This window comes from Leucopleurus acutus (genome assembly GCF_964270905.1).
Source record: "Leucopleurus acutus genome assembly, chromosome: 9".
NCBI classification, from domain to species: Eukaryota; Metazoa; Chordata; class Mammalia; order Artiodactyla; family Delphinidae; genus Leucopleurus; species Leucopleurus acutus.
In genome coordinates, this window is record NC_139144.1 from 23014498 (window position 1) to 23039484 (window position 24987).

A 24987-nucleotide genomic window follows, 5' to 3' on the forward strand; every position below is an offset into this window, starting at 1 on the left:
TCTATCCACCTCACTACAAATAACTCAATTTCGTTTCTTTTTATGGCTGAGTAATATTCCATTGTATATATGTGCCACATCTTCTTTATCCATTCATCCGATGATGGGCACTTAGGTTGTTTCCATCTCCGGGCTATTGTAAATAGAGCTGCAATGAACATTTTGGTACATGACTCTTTTTGAATTATGGTTTTCTCAGGGTATATGCCCAGTAGTGGGATTGCTGGGTCATATGGTAGTTCTATTTGTAGTTTTTTAAGGAACCTCCATACTGTTCTCCACAGTGGCTGAACCAATTCACATTCCCACCAGCAGTGCAAGAGTGTTCCCCTTTCTCCACACCCTCTCCAGCATTTATTGTTTCTAGATTTTTTGATGATGGCCATTCTGACTGGTGTGAGATGATATCTCATTGTAGCTTTGATTTGCATTTCTCTAATGATTAATGATGTTGAGCATTCTTTCATGTGTTTGTTGGCAGTCTGTATATCTTCTTTGGAGAAATGTCTATTTAGGTCTTCTGCCCATTTTTGGATTGGGTTGTTTGTTTTTTTGTTATTGAGCTGCATGAGCTGCTTGTAAATTTTGGAAATTAATCCTTTGTCAGTTGCTTCATTTGCAAATATTTTCTCCCATTCTGAGGGTTGTCTTTTTGTCTTGTTTATGGTTTCCTTTGCTGTGCACAAGCTTTGAAGTTTCGTTAGGTACCATTTGTTTATTTTTGTTTTTATTTCCATTTCTCTAGGAGGTGGGTCAGAAAGGATCTTGCTGTGATTTATGTCATAGAGTGTTCTGCCTATGTTTTCCTCTAAGAGTTTGATAGTTTCTGGCCTTACATTTAGGTCTTTAATCCATTTTGAGCTTATTTTTGTGTATGGTGTTAGGGAGTGATCAGATATCATACTTTTACATGTAGCTGTCCAGTTTTCCCAGCACCACTTATTGAAGAGGCTGTCCTCTCTCCACTGTACATTCCTGCCTCCTTTATCAAAGATAAGGTGACCATATGTAAGCACTGGTTTTAAAGTTGTCATTCCAGGAAACAAGGCAGCAGCATTTCTGGTTGCCCAACTCTGGTTACTCGGGCAATGAGAGGCTTAGGGAAAGTCCTGCTGCTGGGTTTTAAGTGAGTGGAATGTGCCAGAACAGACAACCAAGGACTTGTGTCTCAATACTTCCACCCCCTTCCCTTTCCCCCGGGACAAATCCCAATCCCTGCCAAAGCGCTGTGCTGAGGGTGCTGGCATCCGTAGGTGGGGTGACTCTGCGGAAGGAGGCTGGAGGTGGGAACCCCAGCACCAGGAGACATGGGGACCAGGTGACTTTTCAGAGCCCTTCCGGCCCAGAGGGTCCACCATCCTTTGGCTGCACTAGGTTTGGCCTTGCTGTCAGAGGTCCATCGTGGATCTGGAGATTGTGGTCCATCCCGAAGGGATCAGGCACTGCAGGTCCAAGGAGAGCTCATTTGCTGGCACATCCTTCCCAGCTCCCTAACCCCCATGACATCCAGCTTTTGGAAACCAAGGCTGCTGGGGCTCCAGGGATGTGAAGCTCTCTGGGTCCCAAGGCCCGAGGAGAATGTTGTAGGAATTTCGTTTTTGCTTTTGTTTCCTAATTTAACATTTAGTTTATATTGGAGTATAGTGGCTTTACAATGTTGTTTGTTTTAGCTTTAAGCAGCTTGATTCAAGTAAACAGAGACACATAGCTACTCTTTTTCGGACCCTTCCTGTATAAGTTCTTTCAGATTGTTGAGTAGCGTTCCCTGTGTTAGACAGTAGATCCTTGTTGATGATCTATTTTATGGATATTAGTATGCAGGTGTTAATCCCAACCTCCTAAGGTATCCCTCCAGCCCCACCTTTCCCCTTTGGTAACCATATGTTCGTTTTCTAAGTCCGCAACTCTGTTTCTGTTTTGTAAATTTGGTTATTTGTATCAATTTTTAGATCTCACCTGTAGGTGATATCATATGCTATTTGTCTTTTTCTGTCTGGCCTATTTCACTTAGTATTGTCACCTTCAGGTCCATCCATGTTGCTGCAAATGGCATTATTTCACTCTTTTTATGGGTAAAACCTTTTTTTTTTTTTTTTTTTTTTTTGCGGTACGCGGTCCTCTCACTGTTGTGGCCTCTCCCGTTGCGGAGCACAGGCTCCGGACGTGCAGGCTCAGCGGCCATGGCTCACGGGCCCAGCCGCTTCGCGGCATGTGGGATCTTCCCGGACTGGGGCACAAACCCACGTCCCCTGCATCGGCAGGCGGACTCTCAACCACTGCGCCACCAGGGAAGCCCAGAGTAATAACCTTTTTATGTTCCACATCTTTTTTATCCAGTCCTCTGTCAGTGGATATTTTGGTTGCTTCCATTTCGTTGCTATGTTAAATAGTGGTGCAATGCATTTTGTAGTGTATGTGTCTTTTCAAATATGTTTTTTCCAGATATACACCTAGTAGTGGGATTGCTGGATCATGTGGTCCCTCAAATTTAATATTTTATGGAACCTCTATATTGTTCTCCATAGTGGCTGTTACTGGGGTACATTTGCATCAACAGCCTAGGAGGATTTCCTTTTCTCCACGCTCTCTTCAGCATGTATTGCTTATTGACCTTGGATGATGGTCATTTTGCCTGGTAGTATGTGATACCTCATTGTAGTTTTGATTTTCATGTCTGTAATAATTAGGGATTTAACATCTTTTCATGTGATTTTTGTTCATCTCTATGTGTTCTTTGGAGATTGTCAAATTTAGATCTTCTTTCCCTTTTTTTTTTTTTTTTTTTTTGTGGAACGCGAGCCTCTCACTGTTGTGGCCTCTCTCGTTGCAGAGCACAGGCTCCGGACACGCAGGCTCAGCGGCCATGGCTCACGGGCCTAGCCGCTCTGCGGCATGTGGGATCTTCCCGGACTGGGGCACGAACCCGTGTCCTCTGCATTGGCAGGCGGACTCTCAACCACTGCGCCACCAGGGAAGCCCCTTCCCCTGTTTTTGACTGGGTTGTTTATTTGTTTGATTTAGAGCTTCATGAGCTCTTTGTATATTTTGGAGATTAATCCTTTGTTCATACTTCATTTGCAAATATTTCTTCCATTCTGTGGATTGTCTTTTTGTTCATGATTTACTTTGCTATGCAAAAGCTTTTAACTTTTATTATTTCCCCCTTTTTATTTTGTGTTTATTTTCATTACTCTAGGCGGTGGATCCGGAAAGATACTGCTCTGATTTTTGTCAAACAATTCTGCCTGTGTTTTTGTCTAAGAGTTTTATAGTGCCTGTTCTCACATTTAGGTCTTTAATCTATTTTGAGTTGTTTTTTTTTTTTTTTTTTTGTGGTACGCGGGCCTCTCACTGTTGTGGCCTATCCCGCTGCGGAGCACAGGCTCCGGATGCGCAGGCTCAGGGGCCATGGCTCAAGGGCCCAGCCGCTCCACAGCATGTGGGATCCTCCTGGACCGGGGCATGAACCTGCGTCCCCTGCATCGGCAGGTGGACTCTCAACCACTGCGCCACCAGGGAAGCCCCTTGAGTTCTTTTTTATGTATGGTATTAGAGAATGTTCTTGTTTTACTCTTTTACATGTAGTTTTCCAGTTTTCCCAGCACCACTTATTGAAGTGACTGTCTTTTCTCCATTGTATAGTCTTGCCTCCTTTGGTAGATTAATTGGTGTGTGAGTTCACTTCTGTTTTTTTCTCTTCTATTTATTTATGTTTCTGTTTTTGCGCTAGTACCATACTTTTTTGATGACTGTCACTTTGTAGTATAGTCTGAAGTCAGGGAGTCTGATTCATCCATCTCCGTTTTTCTTTCTAAGGATTGGTTTTTGTATTCTCGGTCTTTTTTGTTTCCATACAAATTAAAAAAAAAAATTTGTTCAAGTTCTGTGAAAAATGCCATTGGCAATTTGATTGCGATTGCATTGAATCTGTAGATTGCCTTTGGTATTAGAGTGATTTTGACACTACTGATGGTTCTAATCCAACAACATGGTATATTTTTCCATCTGTTTGTGTCATTTTTGATTTCTTTCATCAACATCTTATAGTTTTTAGAGTACAGGTCTTTAGCCTCCTTAGGTTGGTTTATTCCTAGGTAGTTTATTCTTTTTGATGCAATGGTAAATGTGATCGTTTCTTTAATTTGTCTTTCTGATCTTTCATTTTTAGTATTAGTAATGCAAGAAATTTCTGTGTATTAATTTTGTATCCTGCAGTTTACTGAATTCATAGATGAGCTCTAGTAGTTTTCTGGTAGCATCTTTAGGATTTCCTATGTATGATATCATGTCATCTGCAAACAGTGGCAGTTGTACTTCTTCTTTTCCAGTTTGGATTCCTTTTATTTCTTTTTCTTTTCTGATTGCCGTTGTTAGGACTTCCAAAACTATGTTGAATAAAAGTGGCAAGAGTGGACATCCTTGTCTTTTTCCTGATCTTGGGGGAAATGCTTTCAGCTTTTACTGTTGAGAATGCTGTTAGCTGTGCGTTTGTCATATATGGCCTTTATTATGTTTAGGTCGGTTCCCTCTATGACCACTTTCTGGAGAGTTTTTATCATATATGGGTGTTGAATTTTGTCAAACGTTTTCTGCATCGACTCAGATGATCATATGGTTTTTATTCTTCAGTTTGTTTATGTGGTGTATCACAGTGATTGACTTGCAGATACTGAAGATCCTTGCATCCCTGGGATAAATACCACTTGATCATATTGAATGATGTTTTTAATGGATTGTTAGATTTAGTTTGATAGTATTTTGTTGAGGATTTTTGCAACTATGTTTTTCAGTGATATTGGCCTGTAATTTTCTATTTTGTAGTATATTTTTCTGGTTTTGGTATCAGGGTGATTGTGGCTTATGAGTGGTTCTTAAACTCCACTGTTGTAGGTGCAAGAGATACAGCCATGAACAAGGCAGAAAGGAAACCTGGCCTCCTTGGAAGTTAGGTTTATTGGAAGAGAGACAGTAGTCAAGTAAATGATGTGGAATATTGAAAGATGATTAGTGTTTTGAGGAATAATAAGGCAGGAAAGGAAGGAAAAGGAATAATAAGGCAGAAAAGGAAGATGATTAGTGCTTTGAGGAATAATAAGGCAGAAAAGGGTGAGAACTGCATTCTTTAATGAAGTGTAAGCTTTTTTTTTCTTATGGCACTTGATACTTCATTGTTAGGTTGTCCTCCAAAAATATTGCATCAGTTTACACTCCCCCCAAAAGTATGAGAGAGGATCTATTTTTCTCTACTCCTAACCAACAATTAGCTTTGTCATTAAAATAAAAAAGACCTTTGCTGATGAAAGGTGAAAGATGATGACACTTTAATTTACATTTCTTTTTTACTTCTAATCACGCTAAACCATTTTTAAGTTACTTAGGCTTATGCGGTCTTATTTTGTGAATTATCTTCTAGTATTCTTGGACCTTTCTTCCACTGAAGTGTTACTTTTTTTCCTTACAGATATATAGGAATTTATTTATATTTAACCATTTTAATCCTTTCTCATAGATGTTGCAAAGTTTTGTTTCCAGCTCATCACTTTTTTTTTTTTGAGGGGGTAGGGGGACTTTTTTTAACACAGAAAAGTTTTTAATATTTATGCAAATATGCCAGTATTTTACTTTATTATTTTTTCCTTTGTGTGCCTAAAAAGGCTATTTCTGCTAGCTATTAGATACATCATCACCTGTATTTTGGTTTTTTTTTTCACTTTTTAAAATTATTTAATCCATATGGAATCTAGTTTGGTACATATAGGGTGCTTTACATATCTATGTATGTCTTAGACAACCAGCTCAGATATAAACACCATTTATTAAATTCCAACACTGTTTATTAAATCATCTTCTATTTCCTCTTTGATTTGAAATTCCAACCTTATATTCAGTATTCATAGACTTGTATATATGCCAGTATACTTGTTTTGGAATATCCTGTTCCAATGAGCTATCTTTTCTGGCAACAAGATCACACTGTTTTAATGTTTATAAATTTAATATTTGATTTAATATCTGTGCTTATTTTCATTTAGGTTTAAAAAAACCTTCTGGCTCTTCCTTCCTATTAGTTCTTCAGATGAAATTTATAAATATTTTTTTTATTTCAAAAAAATTTTTTTTGCTATTTTGATCGAAATTGAGCTAAATTTTTGAATAAATATTCTGGGAGAAATATTTTTGCAAAAGCGATTTTTTATCGAGGTATATGATAAGTCTTTCTACGTAATCTTCATTTTTATGATTAGTCTAGAAATCATAATAATTCAGTATACTGATAAATTTTTAAGTTCTGTTTCTTTTTTTTTTTAACATCTTTATTGGAGTATAATTGCTTTACAATGGTGTGTTAGTTTCTGCTTCACAACAAAATGAATCAGTTATATATATACATATGTCCCATATCTCTTCCCACTTGCGTTTCCCTCCCTCCCACCCTCCCTATCCCACCCCTCCAGGTGGTCACAAAGCACCGAGCTAATCTCCCTGTGCTATGCGGCTGCTTCCCACTAGCTATCTACCTTACGTTTGGTAGTGTATATATGTCCATGCCTCTCTCTCGCTTTGTCACAGCTCACCCTTCCCATTCCCCACGTCCTCAAGTCCATTCTCTAGTAGGTCTGTGTCTTTAATCCTGTTTTACCCCTGGGTTCTTCATGACATTTTTTTTTTCTTAAATTCCAGATATATGTGTTAGTATATGGTGTTTGTCTTTCTCTTTCTGACTTACTTCACTCTGTATGACAGACTCTAGGTCTATCCACCTCATTACAAATAGCTCAATTTCGTTTCTTTTTATGGCTGAGTAATATTCCATTGTACATATGTGCCACATCTTCTTTATCCATTCATCCGATGATGGACACTTAGGTTGTTTCCATCTCCGGGCTATTGTAAATAGAGCTGCAATGAACATTTTGGTACATGACTCTTTCTGAATTATGGTTTTCTCAGGGTATATGCCCAGTAGTGGGATTGCTGGGTCATATGGTAGTTCTATTTATACTTTTTTAAGGAACCTCCATACTGTTCTCCACAGTAGCTGTATCAATTTACATTCCCACCAACAGTGCAAGAGGGTTCCCTTTTCTCCACACCCTCTCCAGCATTTATTGTTTCTAGATTTTTTGATGATGGCCATTCTGACCGGTATGAGATGATATCTCATTGTAGTTTTGATTTGCATTTCTCTAATGATTAATGATGTTGAGCATTCTTTCATGTGTTTGTTGGCAATCTGTATATCTTCTTTGGAGAAATGTCTATTTAGCTCTTCTGCCCATTTTTGGATTGGGTTGTTTGTTTTTTTGTTATTAAGCTGCATGAGCTGCTTATAAAATTTGGAGATTAATCCTTTGTCAGTTGCTTCATTTGCAAATATTTTCTCCCATTCTGAGGGTTGTCTTTTGGTCTTGTTTATGGTTTCCTTTGCTGTGCAAAAGCTTTGAAGTTTCATTAGGTCCCATTTGTTTATTTTTGTTTTTATTTCCATTTCTCTAGGAGGTGGGTCAAAAAGGACCTTGCTGTGATTTATGTCATAGAGTGTCCTACCTATGTTTTCCTCTAAGAGTTTGATAGTTTCTGGCCTTACGTTTAGGTCTTTAATCCATTTTGAGCTTATTTTTGTGTATGGTGTTAGGGAGTGATCAAATCTCATACTTTTACATGTAGCTGTCCAGTTTTCCCAGCACCACTTATTGAAGAGGGTGTCCTTTCTCCACTGTACATTCCTGCCTCCTTTACCAAAGATAAGGTGACGATATGTGTGTGGGTTTATTTCTGGGCTTTCTATCCTGTTCCATTGATCTATCTTTCTGTTTTTGTGCCAGTACCATACTGTCTTGATTACTGTAGCTTTGTAGTATAGTCTGAAGTCAGGGAGCCTCATTCCTCCAGCTCCGTTTTTTGTTCTCAAGATTGCTTTGGCTCTTCGGGATCTTTTGTGTTTCCATACAAATTGTGAAATGTTTTGTTCTAGTTCTGTGAAAAATGCCAGTGGTAGTTTGATAGGGATTGCATTGAATCTGTAGATTGCTTTGGGTAGTAGAGTCATTGTCACAATGTTGATTCTTCCAATCCAAGAACATGGTATATCTCTCCATCTATTTGTATCATCTTTAATTTCTTTCATCAGTGTCTTATAATTTTCTGCATACAGGTCTTTTGTCTCCTTAGGTAGGTTTATTCCTAGATATTTTATTCTTTTTGTTGCAATGGTAAATGGGAGTGTTTTCTTGATTTCACTTTCAGATTTTTCATCATTAGTGTACAGGAATGCCAGATATTTCTGTGCATTAATTTTGTATCCTGCTACTTTACCAGATTCATTGATTAGCTCTAGTAGTTTTCTGGTAACATCTTTAGGGTTCTCTATGTATAGTATCATGTCATCTGCAAACAGTGACAGCTTTACCTCTTCTGATTTGGATTCTTTTTATTTCCTTTTCTTCTCTGATTGCTGTGGCTAAAACTTCCAAAACTATGCTGAATAAGAGTGGTGAGAGTGGGCAACCTTGTCTTGTTCCTGATCTTAGTGGAAATGCTTTCAGTTTTTCACCATTGAGGATGATGTTGGCTGTGGGTTTGTCATATATGACCTTTATTATGTTGAGGAAGGTTCCCTCTGTGCCTACTTTCTGCAGGGTTTTTATCATAAATGGGTGTTGAATTTTGTCTAAAGCTTTCTCTGCATCTATTGAGATGATCATATGGTTTTTCTCCTTCAGTTTGTTAATATGGTGTATCATGTTGATTGATTTGCATATATTGAAGAATCCTTGCATTCCTGGAATGAACCCCACTTGATCATGGTGTATGATCCTTTTAATGTGCTGTTGGATTCTGTTTGCTAGTATTTTGTTGAGGATTTTTGCATCTATGTTCATCAGTGATATTGGCCTGTAGTTTTCTTTCTTTGTGACATCCTTGTCTGGTTTTGGTATCAGGGTGATGGTGGCCTCATAGAATGAGTTTGGGAGTGTTCCTCCCTCTGCTATATTTTGGAAGAGTTTAAGAAGGATAGGTGTTAGCTCTTCTCTAAATGTTTGATAGGATTCACCTGTGAAACCATCTGCTCCTGGGCTTTTGTTTGTTGGAAGATTTTCAATCACAGTTTCAATTTCAGTGCTTGTGATTGGTCTGTTCATATTTTCTATTTCTTCCTGATTCAGTCTTGGCAGGTTGTGCCTTTCTAAGAATTTGTCCATTTCTTCCAGGTTGTCCATTTTATTGGCATAGAGTTGCTTGTAGTAATCTCTCATGATCTTTTGTATTTCTACAGTGTCACTTGTTACTTCTCCTTTTTCATTTCTAATTCTATTGATTTGAGTCTTCTCCCTCTTTTTCTTGATGAGTCTGGCTAATGGTTTATCTATTTTGTTTATCTTCTCAAAGAACCAGCTTTTACTTTTATTGATCTTTGCTATCGTTTCCTTCATTTCTTTTTCATTTATTTCTGATCTGATTTTTATGATTTCTTTCCTTCTGCTAACTTTGGGGATTTTTTGTTCTTTTTTCTCTAATTGCTTTAGGTGCAAGGTTAGGTTGTTTATTTGAGATGTTTCCTATTTCTTGAGGTATGATTGTATTGCTATAAACTTCCCTCTTAGAACTGCTTTTGCTGCATCCCATAGATTTTGGGTCGTCGTGTCTCCATTGTCATTTGTTTCTAGGTATTTTTTGATTTCCTCTTTGATTTCTTCAGTGATTACTTCGTTATTAAGTAGTGTATTGTTTAGCCTCCATGTGTTTGTATTTTTTACAGATCTTTTCCTGTAATTGATATCTAGTCTCATAGTGTTGTGGTTGGAAAAGATACTTGATACAATTTCAATTTTCTTAAATTTACCAAGGCTTGATTTGTGACCCAAGATATGATCTATCCTGGAGAATGTTTCATGAGCACCAGAGAAAAATGTGTATTCTGTTGTTTTTGGATGGAATGTCCTATAAATATCAATTAAGTCCATCTTGTTTAATGTATCATTTAAAGCTTGGGTTTCCTTATTTATTTTCATTTTGGATGATCTGTCCATTGGTGAAAGTGGGGTGTTAAAGGCCCCTACTATGAATGTGTTACTGTCAATTTCCCCTTTTATGGCTGTTAGTATTTGCCTTATGTACTGAGGTGCTCCTATGTTGGGTGCATAAATATTTACAATTGTTATATCTTCTTCTTGGACTGATCCCTTGATCATTATGTAGTGTCCTTCTTTGTCTCTTCTAATAGTCTTTATTTTAAAGTCTATTTTGTCTGATATGAGAATTGCTACTCCAGCTTTCTTTTGGTTTCCATTTGCATGGACTATCTTTTTCCATCCCCTTACTTTCAGTCTGTATGTGTCTCTAGGTCTGAAGTGGGTCTCTTGTAGACAGCAAATATATGGGTCTTGTTTTTGTATCCATTCAGCCAATCTATGTCTTTTGGTGGGAGCATTTAGTCCATTTACATTTAAGGTAGTTATTGATATGTATGTTCCTATTCCCATTTTATTATTTGTTTTGGGTTCATTATTAAGCTTTTTTTTTTTAAGGAGGTTTTTTTTTAGAAAATGTCAAAAAGGAGGCTCAGTATGAATGCATTTAAACAGATGCGGCATCATGTAAGAGAGAAGACTCATTTGTCTTAATCCAATTTTTATTTTCTTATCATTTACCTACATCTTGTTTCTCCTTGTTTCCAATAAAAGCCTAGAACTAACTAGATTAAATGCATGTTGACTTCTTTTATTTTCATAGATAACTGTAAGTCCGTACTTTATCCCTTTAAGTTGCCCAGATTTTTAATTTTTAAGAACTGCTAAGTGTGATAGAGTTATTCATTTAAAAAAATTTAAAGACTATGTAAAGAATACTTACTTCAGATCATTAGGCCAGTTCAGAATTTAATCAGATTTCTCGAAATTATTTTAATTAGATATTGGGACGCTAGAGTTTAATAATACAGATCTTCAAATTATTATTTTGGAAGAAGAGGATAATATGATATATGTAGGGTTATGACTATATAATGGAATTTACATCATTATAGTATGTTATGTTTAGGTATATGAATATGAAAGTGTTCTGGAAAAAACGTGATTAAAGTATAAAATAATAGAACAGCTCTCAACAAAGTGAAAATGGGTTATTAGCAGAGCTACACAATTGCATTGCCTGGTTAGACAACAGTACTTCGTTCCTGATATTTGCCTTTTCTGGGTCATTGGAGCAGTGGGTCTGCTCACAGGCTTCAAGTTGTTCATGTGCTTTGTGCTCTTGCAGTGGCTCAGTGACCTTCTCTGATTGTTAGTGTTGATGATAGTCTCCAACAGCTAGGAGAAAGGAGGTTGGAGAACTTCAAAGAGGGAGAGAGGCAGGCACCTCCGAGTTTCATTAGGGGAAGGAGGCCGTCCTTATCAGTTACTGCTGTAGAAGTGAGAGGGACAGTCATATTGGAGTAGGAGAGAAACACGGGACTGAGGCTGCACAGCATGGCCTGGTAGAAAAAGTGGGACACCAGGAGTCTGGGAACCAGGCTCAGGCTCAGGAATCCTGTCCTTGTGTGTGACCTTATTTCTATCACAGTCCCTCAAGGAACTCTTTTTTTTGCGGGGGTGGAGGGGAGGGATCTATGAAGTTAGGATAAGAGAGTTTCGGTGATGAGGATTGTTTTGAGATTCATGTGACACATGAAAGTACTTTGAAAATCTCACGCATTCTTTAAATGTATGATAATTGAAGAATAGGATGCCCTTTGAAAAAATGATACGTACCAGTTATTTTATATTTGTACTGTAGTAGGCCAGCAGGTTGCTTTTTTATTTTTATCGAGGGAAAAAAAAAAAGCATGTATACAGGTTTTTTTTAAAAAATCATATTACCGACAGGCTTATAAGACAAATACCAGTCCCCTAACCAGCCTCTGCCACCCAGGCCCCTTTATTTCCTTTGGAGTTTGTCTTCATATTTCTTTTCTTTTTATTGTGGTATGAACACTTAACATGAGATCTACCCTCTTAAATTTGGCAGTGTACGATGCATTATTGTTGCCTGCAGGGACCATGTTGTACAGCAGATCCCTGGAGCTTCCCCGTCTTGCTTAAGTGAAGCTGTGTGCCCACTGATAGTAACTCCCCACGTTCCTCTCCCCCCCAGCCCCTGGCAACCACCATTCCACTCTTTGATTCTATGAGTTTGACTATTTTAGATACCTCAGATATGTGGAATCACGCAGTGTTTGTTTTTCTGTGGTCCTTCACATTACTATCAGATGTAACCCACTCTGTATCCCTCCCCATCTCTCCCGTGCATCTACTTGAGCTTTCCCCTTACTGTTTACATTATTGTGACTATGTCAGTATTTTTCATTGATGAACCAATATAGTATGGTCATGTCTCCTGTCTCACATACTTTTCCCTCTGAGGTTAATGATCCCTCCTTTTTCGTCTGTTGAACTTTCTAGGTATTTATGACTGATCATTTCCCTCCTTCCCATGGCTTCTCAGGACCATCTTCCCGAGGGGGAGACCTTCAGGAGGTTTTCAGCACCAGGCTCTAATCTGGGCTGATGCCCTCCAGGCTCTCTGTGGCTTCCTTCCGGGCTCTCCCTCACCGCCCTCCTGGGCCCCTTTCCCTCCTCACTGTGGCCCTGTTTCCTGCGTCCCACCTGTTCCCCCTCTTGGATATTTTCTCCTTTTGGTGGAGCGCACTCTTAACGAGCTTCCTGAGAAGGGGGTACGGGATGACAGTTTTTTGAGACCTTGCTTGTCTAAAATGTCTTTATTCTCACTCTTTATTCTAAATTGAATTATAGTTGGTTTACAATGCTGTGCCAATCTCTGCTGTACAGCAGTGACTCGTTTATACACAGAGACATTCTTTTTTTATATTCTTTTCCATTATGATTTATCACATGATACTGAATATAGTTCCCTGTGCTCTACAGTAGGACCTTGTTGTTTATCCATCTTATATATAATAGTTTACATCTGCTAACCCCAAACTCCCAGTCCTTCGCTCCCCTACCCCCTACCCTTTGTTAACCACAGGTCTGTTCTCTATGTTTGTGAGTCTGTTTCTGTTTTGTAGATAGGTTCATTTGTGCCATATTTTAGATTCCACATATAAGTGATATCATATGGTATTTGTCTTTCTCTTTCTGACTTGCTTCACTTAGTATGATAATCTCTGGTTGCATCCATGATGCTGCACATGGCATTATTCTGTTCTTTTTTAAGGCTGAGTTTATTCTCATTGTTGATTGATAGTGTGGGTAATGGAATTTTAGTTTGGAAACAGTTTTCTCTCAGAATTTGAAAGCATTACCTCCATGACCTTCTTTTTAGTATTGCTTTAGAGAAGTTCAGGGCCATTTCTTGATCCTTTGTGTGGGACCTTGATTTCCTCTGTGGAAACTCTGAGGATCATCTCTTTGGCACCAATGTTCTGAAGTTTCACCAGGATGTGTGGTTCTTTATTTATCATGCTCGATGCCTGGTGGGCCCTTTAGATGTAAAAATCTGTTGCCTCCAGTTCTAGGAAATTTTCTTGTCTATTTCCTTGAAAATTTCCTCCCCTCCATCTTTTCGTTGTAAAACAACTACTGATTATATTTTGGATCTCCTAGATCAACCCTCTGTAACTTTATTTCCTCTGTATTTCATTTCTTTTTATTTTTTTGTTTTGCTTTCTGACAGGTTTCCTCAAGTATTTGTTTCATTTTTAAATCAGTATGTGTTTCACTTTTTTATGTGATGGGTGAAAATGTCATAATATGAAATTTTAAAAAAGAGTAGAAAATATGAATATCCTATGATCTTAACCATGCATAAAAATAGAACTGTGCATAAAAATAGCATAATGTTTAACAGTGGTTGTAATCTCTGCACATGGATATAATGGATGGCTACTCTTCTTATCTTTATGTTATATTTTCCAAATATTTTATAAAGCACATTTTCTTTTATAATCAAGGAGGAGTTTAAAAATATTAAGCCATTTTGATGCATCTTGTACTCCTAATACGGATAGTATGGCAAAAATATACAACATTCGCATTCATATTTAATTGAATTGGTGGTATTTTGGTAAAATCAATCTCTATTCAGTGTTCACCTATATCGTCAAAATAAATATGAAAAAGAAATATTTTTAATTCAAATCTTAAATATGAGTTGCAAAGTACAGATATTAAAGTTTCCTAAAACAGCACAAAGATACTTTCAGTTGGAAGAAAAGGATTAACTCAAGTCCTCTTTAAAAGTGATTTTTTTTTAGAAAATATGGTTTGAACAGATTTTTGTCAAATCTGTCTCATTCATGTACAGAAACACATATACTTAATAAGTATATTAACAAGAATGTGGGTTTCATTGTTTTGAAGTTAACATTATCTGTGCCATGGAAAGAGTTATGGTTTAATAAAGAGAGAGGGTCTTGAGAGTCAGAAGACCTTGATTCCACTCCTGATTGGACACTTACTTGTTGTATGACCTTGGCAAGTGTCTTAGTGACCCTCTGCCTTGGTCTGGTTTTCTGTGAAATGGCAGTAACATCTGCTTCACAGAGTTAGATGACAATGTACTTAAAGCATCTGGCAGAGTAGTGGTTGAATAAATGTTGGGATTTTTCCCTTTTCCCAAGAAAAGTGAAACATTAACTAGTGTACAGGTTAATAACAGGCTTGGGGATTTTCCCATTTGTAGCTTTAAAAAAGGAGGACCAACCAAGAAAAATCTTGATCTAGTAAAGAAAAATGCCAAGTGGGTGCTTGATTTCTGTAAATAAACAAGAATTTCCCCATTCTACGTACTTTTTCAAACTCTGATTAGGATAAAAAGTAAAAAACTTTTTTTTTCTTTTTGGAATCTCAATTGTAGGCACTATTTCTTTGAGTTTCATGGGCCAGTAGTGTTAGAGATCAAATTCTTTAAAATAAGCTACTCTTTTGCAATGGATGGGCTTAGAAACAATATAGCAAGAGGAAAGGACCTTGAAGAAAAGTGTGACTGCTTAATTCAGATCTCTTGTCAGACGTTTTACCTTTTTTAAACAACAGCTTTGTTGAGATATAATTCCCGTATTATACAATTGACCTGGTTAAAGTGTACAATGTGGCAGTTTTTCGGTACATTCAGAGTTGTGCAACCGTCACTACAATCTAATACGTTTTTATTATCCCAAAAAGAAGCCCTGTGTCCTGAGTCATCACCCCCCAGTTCTCCAGCCCCCGGAAATCACTAACCTATTTTCTGTCTCTGGATTTGCCTATTCTGGACACTTCATATAAATAGGACCGCACAGTGTATGATCCTTTGTGATGGGCTTCTTTCCACACTTCACCTGTTAGTACTGCGTTTGGAGAACAAGTTGAGGCTGCCAGAGGTGCTCAAGGTTTTGTTCCCTCTCAGTTGTTAGTGGATAATGCCAGATATTAAACTTTAAAATGACTTCTAAACTTACAGCAAAAAAAAATGCAACAATTTTCAGGGAGTTTTGTTTCAGATGTTTTGATGCACTGTTTAAACATGATGCTACTTAAATTTTTTTATAGTTTTATTAACATAATAGAAGCTCCACATATTCAAAAAGTAAAATCTGGCGAGTTTGGATATCTGTATAAACCTGCAAAATGATCACCATGATCAAGAAAATGAACATATCTGTCATCTCTAAAAGTGTCCTTGTGTCCACAGTAATCCACGTCTGGTTCTCCCCCACCTGATTCCCAGGCTGTTACGGACTCACCCTGGAGATATTGCGGGTTCAGTTCCAGACCACTGCAAGAAAGCCAGTCATACCAATTTTTTGGTTTCTCAGTGCATATGAAAGTTATGTTTGCCTAATTAAAAATACTTTATTGCTAAAACATGCTAACCCTCATCTGACAATGCAAGGTTGCCACAAACCTTCAATTTGTAAAAAAAACAAAACAAAAAAACACCGCAGTATCTGTGAAGCGCAATAAAACAAGGTATACCTGTACCTTTTCTTTTTTTTTTTTTTTTGCGGTACGCAGGTCTCTCACTGTTGTGGCCTCTCCCGCTGCGGAGCCAGGCTCCGGACGCGCAGGCTCAGCGGCCATGGCTCCCGGGCCTAGCCGCTACGCTGCATGTGGGATCTTCCCGGACCGGGGCACGAACCCGTGCCCCCTGCATCGGCAGGCGGACTCTCAACCACTGCGCCACCAGGGAAGCCCTGTACTTGTGTTTTTTGAAAATATGTATTAAATGAGAATACTTGGGAGTAAGTATGGTGGCGTGAGGCAGAATGTGTGGAGGCAGGCGGCATGCCCTCGTGTGAATGCTGTAACTTCTGTTTTTTTGCCTGTAAAATGGAGAGAGTTAATAACACCTACCTCCAGCATTGTGGTATTAAATGAAAAAAATTTTATGAAGCAGTTAGCACAGTTTCTAGCACATGGTAGGCACTCCATGCGTGTATTTTGTGTTATACGGAAGTACTTGATACATTAGATAATGCTGCATCATCATCATCTTGTGCCTCGTATGAAGCCTAACGCATGCTAGGGACTCAACTGATACTCATTCCCTCTCCTTTCTAACATAATTCTTGATAAGGACACCGTATGGCATTTGTTCACCAACCCTAACTACCAGCTTTGAGAACTGAGTTGAAAAATTCATTCACTCATCCATTCAACAAATTTTATCGTGCATGCTGTGTATTAGTCGTGGAAGCAGGCACTGTGAATGATTCCAAGTTGAATAAGACACGGGCTGCATCCTGTGTACCGTTAACCAGGGTAAAGAGCAGAACATCCATGGTGTGCAAACAGGTGGCATGGGAGTGGAGAGGGAGAGTGAGCAATGCCGGCTGTGGAGACTCAGGGATGGGTCCGTGAAGGGCGTGCGATTTGATTAAGGTCTTGAAGGGATGAGAGAGAGAAGGAAGAGGGTCAGTGTCGTGCCGGGCTCCCAAGCTCAGGCTGGGAGCGAGGTGCAGTCCCAGTGTTGGGGGGAGTACAGAGCCGTGTGCAGGAACTGAGTGAAACAGCTGGAAAGGAGGAGCGGCAGTCCACCAACAGGCTTACCACTGGGCTAAGGAGGTAAGACGTGCTTTGTCAAGCAGTACAGAACCAGTGACGATTTTTCAGCAGGGGAGAGTTACGCCATAAGAAAAGTGTTTGAGGTGGCTCTAGTGTGTGGAATGAGTTGAAGTAAGGTGGCTGAGCCATCAGGAGGACTTGAACATGCCTGGATGTTACTCAGGATCTTAACTCGGATCTTAACTCTTAACTATGAGTGAGGCAACAAGTAAATATGTAAGGGATCGATAGGGGTGGTGCCTGATTGCTTGTCGGGGTTGGGGTGTGCTTCCTTCTTCTTTTGCATTACTTGCAGAGGGCTTACTGTGTGCCAGCCTCTCCTAATTCAGCCCCCAGTAATGACATGTAGGTGTAATTATTATACCCATTTTTCAGATGAGGAAACTAAGGCTTAGGCTGGCTAAGAGCTATCTTGTCATTCTCCACCTTCTGGGCCCATTTCCTGTTTGGACCAGCTCAGTGACCTCTCCGTTTCCCTTCACCTGCATCTCCCCCATCTGCCCTTTGCTGTCTCCTTTGTCCAGCTCTTTGTCTCTCCTGGCAGCTATTGTGACACACCCCAGGTCATCATTTAAACTTGAAAAGTGGTTTCTCTAAACATGAATTGGGTCATGTCTTTTTTTTTTTCTTTTCTTATCGATGCTTCCTCACTGTCTCTGGGTGAAGTGTGGGATTCAAGGCTTTTACTGGGTTCTGATCCTATAAGATTTCAGTTTGTCTTCTGCCCCCCGAACGCCACATTCCTACTTGGCTCTGTGCCTTTGCTTGGGCATTTTCTTCACCTGAAATGCCCTTCCCCCTTTTCTCTGCATCAGGAACTTCTCACCATTCTTCAGGAACGCACACACGTTACTGTGTCTGTAATGCCTTTCGCAGCTGGGCTCTTCATTCCTTCTTACTGGGCTACAGCATGCCTTGTATTTTATTTATTCAGTACCATGCGTTTTTCAAAACTGATTTGCAGCAGCTTGTAAAAAGACATGTAGCAGTAAAAAACCAGATGGATAAACATACAAGAGCAAATGGACAATTAGGGTAGAAAAATAAAGCCAAGAAGGTTAGCATAGAAATCTGTTCCATGTTCCCTGCGATGTGCCCTGCCCTGTTCCCTTCTGCATATGGGCTGGAGGAGTCTTCAGCTTTTACTCTGAACTTCCTGTCAAAGCAAAAGTCAAAGCAGGATTGTCAGTTTTCCCAATGGTAGTCAAAGGAGTAAAGCCAATTGCTCTGCAGAAGAGCTTTTCCTGTTACAGGGAATCGAGAGCAGTGTTTCTGGGGTGTGTGTGGGAAGGTGGGGTTGGTGTGCGCTGGTACCCAGTCACCAAGACAGCCAGCCCCACGGTACATGCTCGGCAAGTTTCACAAGGAAGAGACCTCCATGCAGCTGTATGGCCTAACACCAAAGCACAGTTTATGAAAGTTTTATAAAAGCCAGGACTGTGATGCTAGAACACAGCTTCTTGTTGGTCCAGCTTAATCCAAGGATAAAATGAAGAATAATAAACAAAGGAATAATACTTAACACATTATGTTGTAGTTATTGTTTCACACCTGTTTGCCCCCAAAAGCGATCATCTTCTCATGGGCAGGGACCGTGTTCTGCGTTGGTTTGATCAGTGGTAGAAAACCTCAGAGGTAAGCGGTGAGGAGAACCATCTATGCCCGACTTTCCCAGCAGCCATCACAGCACTCTGCTCTGAATTCTGTGTACTCAGGAAGTCAGGTTCACGTGAGATCCACGATCTACACATATGTGGTCAAAAGTTTTCTTTACTATTTCTAGGGGCTGACCTCCGGAGGCAGTTTTCAGTAGCGAATGCACCAGCTGAGTAAACAGCAGTAGCAAAGGGACTGCATCTCGGTTGGTCTACTTCTGGCACTTACAGAAGAGAGCCTTTAAAAATATTTCGTGAAGTCAGCAGTACTCAAAGTTTTAAGTTTAATTTTCCCTTTGTTGGTTGCATCTGGGAGTAACATCTTACATCACTATATAGTGATTATTGAGTCAGATTCAGAAAGAAGTATGCACTTTCAAGAAAAAAGCAAAAATAACAGATTTATCGAATGACTTCAGTTCTCCCCAGATAACCCTTCTCTCTGTAATTTAGGTCAAAAATATATTTATGATGACACATAATACCTTTTTTTTTAATAGCTGCTTTTCTTTCTTTCTTCATATATGTAGGAGCTTGATAAAGAACTCCCAGTGCTTAAGCCGTATTTTATCGATGACCCTGAAGAAGCTGGAGTGAAGGAAGCTGGCTTAAGAGTCACGTGGCTGGGACACGCGACAGTGATGGTGGAAATGGATGAGCTCATCTTGCTCACAGATCCTGTCTTTAGCGCCCGGGCCTCCCCGTCGCAGCGCGTGGGTCCCAAGCGGTTCCGGCGTCCCCCTTGCACCGTCGGTGAACTGCCCCAGATAGACGCGGTCCTCATCAGCCACAACCACTACGACCACCTGGACTACAGTTCTGTCACTGCTCTGAACGAGCGATTTGGTAACGAGCTGAGGTGGTTTGTGCCTTTGGGGCTGCTGGACTGGATGCAGAAATGTGGCTGTGAGAATGTGATCGAGCTGGACTGGTGGGAGGAGAACTGCGTCCCCGGACACGATAAGGTGACGTTTGTGTTCACACCTTCCCAGCACTGGTGTAAAAGGACTCTGACGGATGACAACAGGGTTCTCTGGGGCAGCTGGTCTGTCTTGGGGCCTTGGAACCGCTTTTTTTTCGCAGGAGACACTGGTTATTGCTCTGCTTTTGAAGAGATAGGAAAAAGATTTGGACCTTTTGACCTCGCAGCTATTCCCATTGGAGCGTATGAACCAAGGTATGTAGATGTCTAAAGCAAGCATTCCTGCTACATGATAAATTAACTGGACTCCGAGTAATCTATGGTTTTAATGGTGGACTTTGTTATACATTGGGTGGGGGATTGGTGGGCCAGAGTCAGTTAAAATTTTTCTTTGAATTTTAAAATGCTTTAATTACAGTGATATCAGTTAAATAATTGTAGTTACTGAAATTATATTACCAAGAGAAAAGGATGACGGTTTAAAGAATTACTCTGCCTAGCCCGAAGTTCGTGTACTATTCCGACTAAAGTTAAACCTGTCGGCCAGTACTCAAACCTGACTCTTGGTCTTTCTTTCACGTGGAGGATACTCTCCATGAGTGGAATGCACACATGCCCTGTCCTGTGTTTAGTGGAGAAAAAGGGCTTGGCCTATAGCATCGGTCCCTTGTGACGGTCTTACTGCAGGCAGCACTGAGGTTAGTCTGCTAAAGACATTGCTGCACTACTTACCACTTGCCCTGCAACCTCTCTGTACTGATTGCCTGTCTTCAGAGCACAGAGCAGATAAAGGTCACACGAGCATTTGAGACCCAGGAGACCCATCCGCTGCCTGTGTTTTCCTTAATACTGCCTATTTAAGGAAAAAGTGATTTTCAAGAATTCAGTTAGATTTCGGTCAACTCTGGTTGATAGGTACAAGTTAAGAGAAAATAAACACTAAAAGTAGCAAAGTAGGGGCTAATTTAAAAAAATGTTTTATTTTCTGAAGTGCATGCACAGACTCATACAGAATGGTATGTAGGATGGCATTTTATTTAGGTGATCCTACAAACAGAACACTGATACATAGATGAATTGAGCAAATCTGATCATTGGTTTCCATCAGATTGTTATACTTTTCATTAACTTTTTAAGTTCACCAAAACCGTTTCACTGCTAAGTATATTAATGCTTATTTCTCCCTTTTTTCTAGTTTCTTCATTTAAGGGACTAGATATTTTTACCTTACTAAAAAATTATTATAAGCCAATAGTAGTGCTTGAATTTCACTTTTCCACATAATTCTAATTATGAATTCTAATGAAACCTCTTAAAACATCAGTCAACCTGTTTACAAATCAATTTTATATGGTATTGATCCTTATTCAATATATGTTCTTAGTATATTAGAATACTTCTTGTACTTGTGAAAATAAAATTTTCATATGTAGAAATATACAGATTTGTCATATACAGGTGATGATAAAATATGTACAGCCGAAGTACACAAATGCACTCACATAATTCCCCCTTGCTTCTTGCACTGCAGCTGTCTTGTCACTAAGATGGGAGAAGGGTGGGGAGGACAGTATTTGCTCTAAAGAATTAAATTGGTAGTAGCCTCTACTCTGTATTCCAGTTCTCTAGTTAGTTCTATAGTTTTATTTTTATTTTTTTTGGCCATGCTGCATGGCACGTGGGATCTTAGTTCCCTGACTGGGGATCGAACCCATGCTCTGTGCATTGGAAGCCTGGAGTCTTAACCACTGGACCACCAGGGAAGCCCCAGTACTAAAGTTTTAGAAATGTTGTTATCAACAAAACTTCAGAGTAGTCTATAAATGTAAGATGATCACACCCAAAACGATTTTCAATAATCTGCTTAGAATGTTTTCACCCTTACTTTTGGGATCTCCTGTCATCGGGCATTCTATCCAAGTCGGTTAGGATTTTGACTTTTTATTTTAATTTGTATACCAGAGTAAACATTTTAAATGTATTTCAGACATGAAAAGGAATATGTCTATCCCTTTGATTTGAAGAAAGGAATATGTCTATCCCTTTGATTTGAAGTAGGAGTTTTTAAAAAATCAATAGAGAGAAACAGCCAAAACTGTTTTCATCTTGCCCTGAATTCTAAGTGTCAGGAGATAAAGCAGAACAAGTGCTTCTCTAATCTCTTGTTGAGAACACAGTGGCTTTGTTTTGGGGCTCCCATCAGGCCTGGCAACTCCTAACAGTAAATAACAACCCTTGTGCTGTGCAGATGGATGAACTTTTCCATGACGTGTTCTACAAAGTGCAGCAGCCCCTCTGCTGAATCCAGATCCCTTAATCTTCACTGCAGTGTTCATTGCCAGTAGCAGACCCAGGATATAAATAATGTGAAGACACTGTTGTTTTACCTCTTCTAAACTGCTGGCTGGGGGGGCTTCCCTGGTGGCACAGTGGTTAAGGATCCACCTGCCAATGCAGGGGACATGGGTTTGAGCCCTGGTCCAGGAAGATCCCACATGCTGCGTAGCAACTAAGCCCGTGCACCACAACTACTGAGCCTGTGCTCTAGAGCCCGCGAGCCACAACTACTGAAGCCTGCGTGCCACAGCTACTGAAGTCCATGTGCCTAGAGCCTGCGCTCTGCAACAAGAAGCCACCACAATGAGAAGCCTGCGCACTGCAACGAAGAGCAGCCCCTGCTCGATGCAGCTAGAGAAAGCCGGTGGGCAGCAACAAAGACCCAACACAGCCAAAAATAAATAAATAAAATAAATTTATAAAAATAAATAAACTGCTGGCTGAGCAAGCAAAGGATTTGCCTGTATGTAGTACATTTTACTTTTGTATCAGAAATAATTCTCCTAAAAGTGTTGGCTTTGTGAACTCCCTACTCTTTTGGAAGGATTCTATGAAGTAGCTGCTGTACTTCATGCTTTGAATAAATTTTGTCTTGTTTAATCCTCACAATAACCCTGTGAAGTGGGTATAGTTTCTATTTCACGGACCAGGAAATGGCAGTTGGAGAAACTGAAGCAGCTCCAAAGGCATTCCCAGGAATTGGTAGAGCTGGGATTCACGCCCAGGCCCCCTGCCTCCAGAGCCGTCTCTTCCCAGGCATGAGGCAGCCTTTCACATTGCTAAACTCTATTTAGTCTCCCTGATGAACCCTTTCTTCTTGCCAAACCAAACACCTCATTCATCAGTTGTATGGCATTTAAATAAAATCCTTGAATAGTAACTGGATTTTTTTTGCTCCTGATCTTACAAATTATACACTAATTTTTGTTTCCTTTTCACTTTAGCACGTTAAAAAAAAAAATTGTTTCAGCAAGGTTATTTGCAACTGGAGTTTTGATTTCTAGTTCTTTACCCATTATTCCGTTTCTTTCATTCATACCAGGATTGCAAAATATCTGCTTTTTAAAGTAATAAGATATCTTCAGAATAAATCATCAGTAAAATAAAAATACATGTGAAACAAAATCCTACTATTCAAAGGGAAGTTTTGCTTGAGACTTATCTACTGTTATAGCAGTTTGTATAAGAAAGCTTTTTTTTTCCAGCAGAAAAGTGGACTGAAGGGAGACGGTTTTGCCTACTGTGATTTATTCCTGTGCAGAATGTTAAAGGTTGATTACATGAAGCAGTAATTAGAATTTATTGTATACTTAAAAGCCCAGATTTAATAAATTACTGTGTTTTATCAGGTGGTTTATGAAGTACCAGCATGTAGACCCAGAAGAGGCTGTAAAGATTCACATTGATGTGCAGACAAAGAGATCTGTGGCAATTCACTGGGGAACTTTTGCCTTAGCGAATGAGGTGAGTGTGATTGTGGTAACAATAATTCGTGACGTGTCTGACCGATGATAGGACTGATCACTGTACCCTGCAGTGTGTTCGGAAACCAAACTAGAATCAGAACCTGCGTGGTCATCAAGTGACTTAGGGTGGTAAATCATATTAATTAGTGAAACGATATTTATGTACAGTGGGAAAAAAAATCCTCAGTGCATGTTGTTCTTTTGGCTTATTTCTGTAGTTAATGAAGCATGTGTTTATATAACCAAAAATGTGCGCAGCCTTAGTAAATAGAAAAATGAACCGTCATGTCATCCCTCTCACGGGAGGCTTTTGTTCTGGCAGAAGATACAAGACATGCACATAATTACTCAGAGTGTTGTAAAGTGGGACAGATAAAGTGGTCTCAGAGTCAGGGACTGTTACAACTTGCAGGGATCAGGGAGAGCTTCGTGGAAGAGTTGACATTTGAACTTGGCTGTGAAAAAGCAAGGAGGAAGGCATTTCAAGAGGAGGAAAGTGTGGGATTGGAGGCAGCAAGCATGGGGAATAGTGAGGAATCGGTTCAGCCAGAGTATGGATGATAGGGAGGGCAATGGGGGAAGTGAGGCTGGACAGCTTGGAAGTTTTCAGAAGTATGTTATTCATCCAGTAAACACTGACTTGGTGTCTGCTGTGTGCCAGGCATTGGGATAAAAGGTGGTTTTATTCCTAGACTAGTACAGAAGAGCTTATTTTTCCTTAAGGTAGCTGAACCCTGGAACTCTGCTACTAGCCAGGGTTGTGGGATCAAACAGAAGCTTAGCAAAAAGCATTCTCTGCTTTCCTCAATCCAGGGCCTGCCCTAAGCAAAATTTAGAAACAGATGACTGAACTTGGCTTCTATTTTGCTCTGTGTGGCATCTTCCACATTCCACGGCCTCTCTGCAGGAGCCCTGTGCTTTCATGCTGATTTAAGCACTCCCTCTCTGTCCTATTTCTGGCCTGCCCTCTCCCTAGTTGCATCTTATTCCAGAATTAATACACTGCCTGCCCCCTGCTGACTCCCCCCCAGTCTGAATTCCCATTCTGCAATGCTGTGGCCCTGAGCCACACTGCTGGGGGACAGAATGGAATCAATAAGTGAATGTCCATGGGCATGGGAAGGGTGAAGGAGAATATGATGTGTGTGTGTTTCTGTGTCTGTGTATTTGGAGAAGGGGGAATTTGATACTGGTTTCCTTTGGTTTACCACTATTATTTAGAAGCAGTGTCTTATTCCGTGTGTGTGTATGTGTGTTCCATATGTATATAGGTAAATTTAGATATATGTATGTTTATGTTCTATATATAACATATTTCAGCAACTTAGATGAAGTAATAGTATTTTATTGAAACTTGCAAAGAGAAGAATCAAGGATGACTCCTAAATTTTTAACTTGAGTAATTGGGAAGGTGGCTATGTTCTTTACAGAGATGGGAAGATGAGGAGAGAAAACCTCAGTCTTCAAGAGTTATTGTGTTATGCAGCCTTCAAGAATTACTGTTTTAAATCTAAACTTCATCTTTATTTCTTAATGAAATATAAAATACACTCATTTAGTCG

At 39.6% G+C, this 24987-nt stretch overlaps 1 protein-coding gene across 1 annotated transcript in view; it reads left to right on the forward strand.

The window, feature by feature from the left end:
* The window catches only part of NAPEPLD (N-acyl phosphatidylethanolamine phospholipase D), a 43152-nt gene that overhangs the window by 13962 nt on the left and 4203 nt on the right, over window positions 1-24987 (forward strand). Inside the window, exons 3-4 of the mRNA XM_082846925.1 lie at window positions 19231-19877; window positions 23309-23423. Coding sequence (XP_082703051.1) covers window positions 19231-19877; window positions 23309-23423 — 762 coding nt within the window. The remainder of the gene's footprint in view (window positions 1-19230; window positions 19878-23308; window positions 23424-24987) is intronic.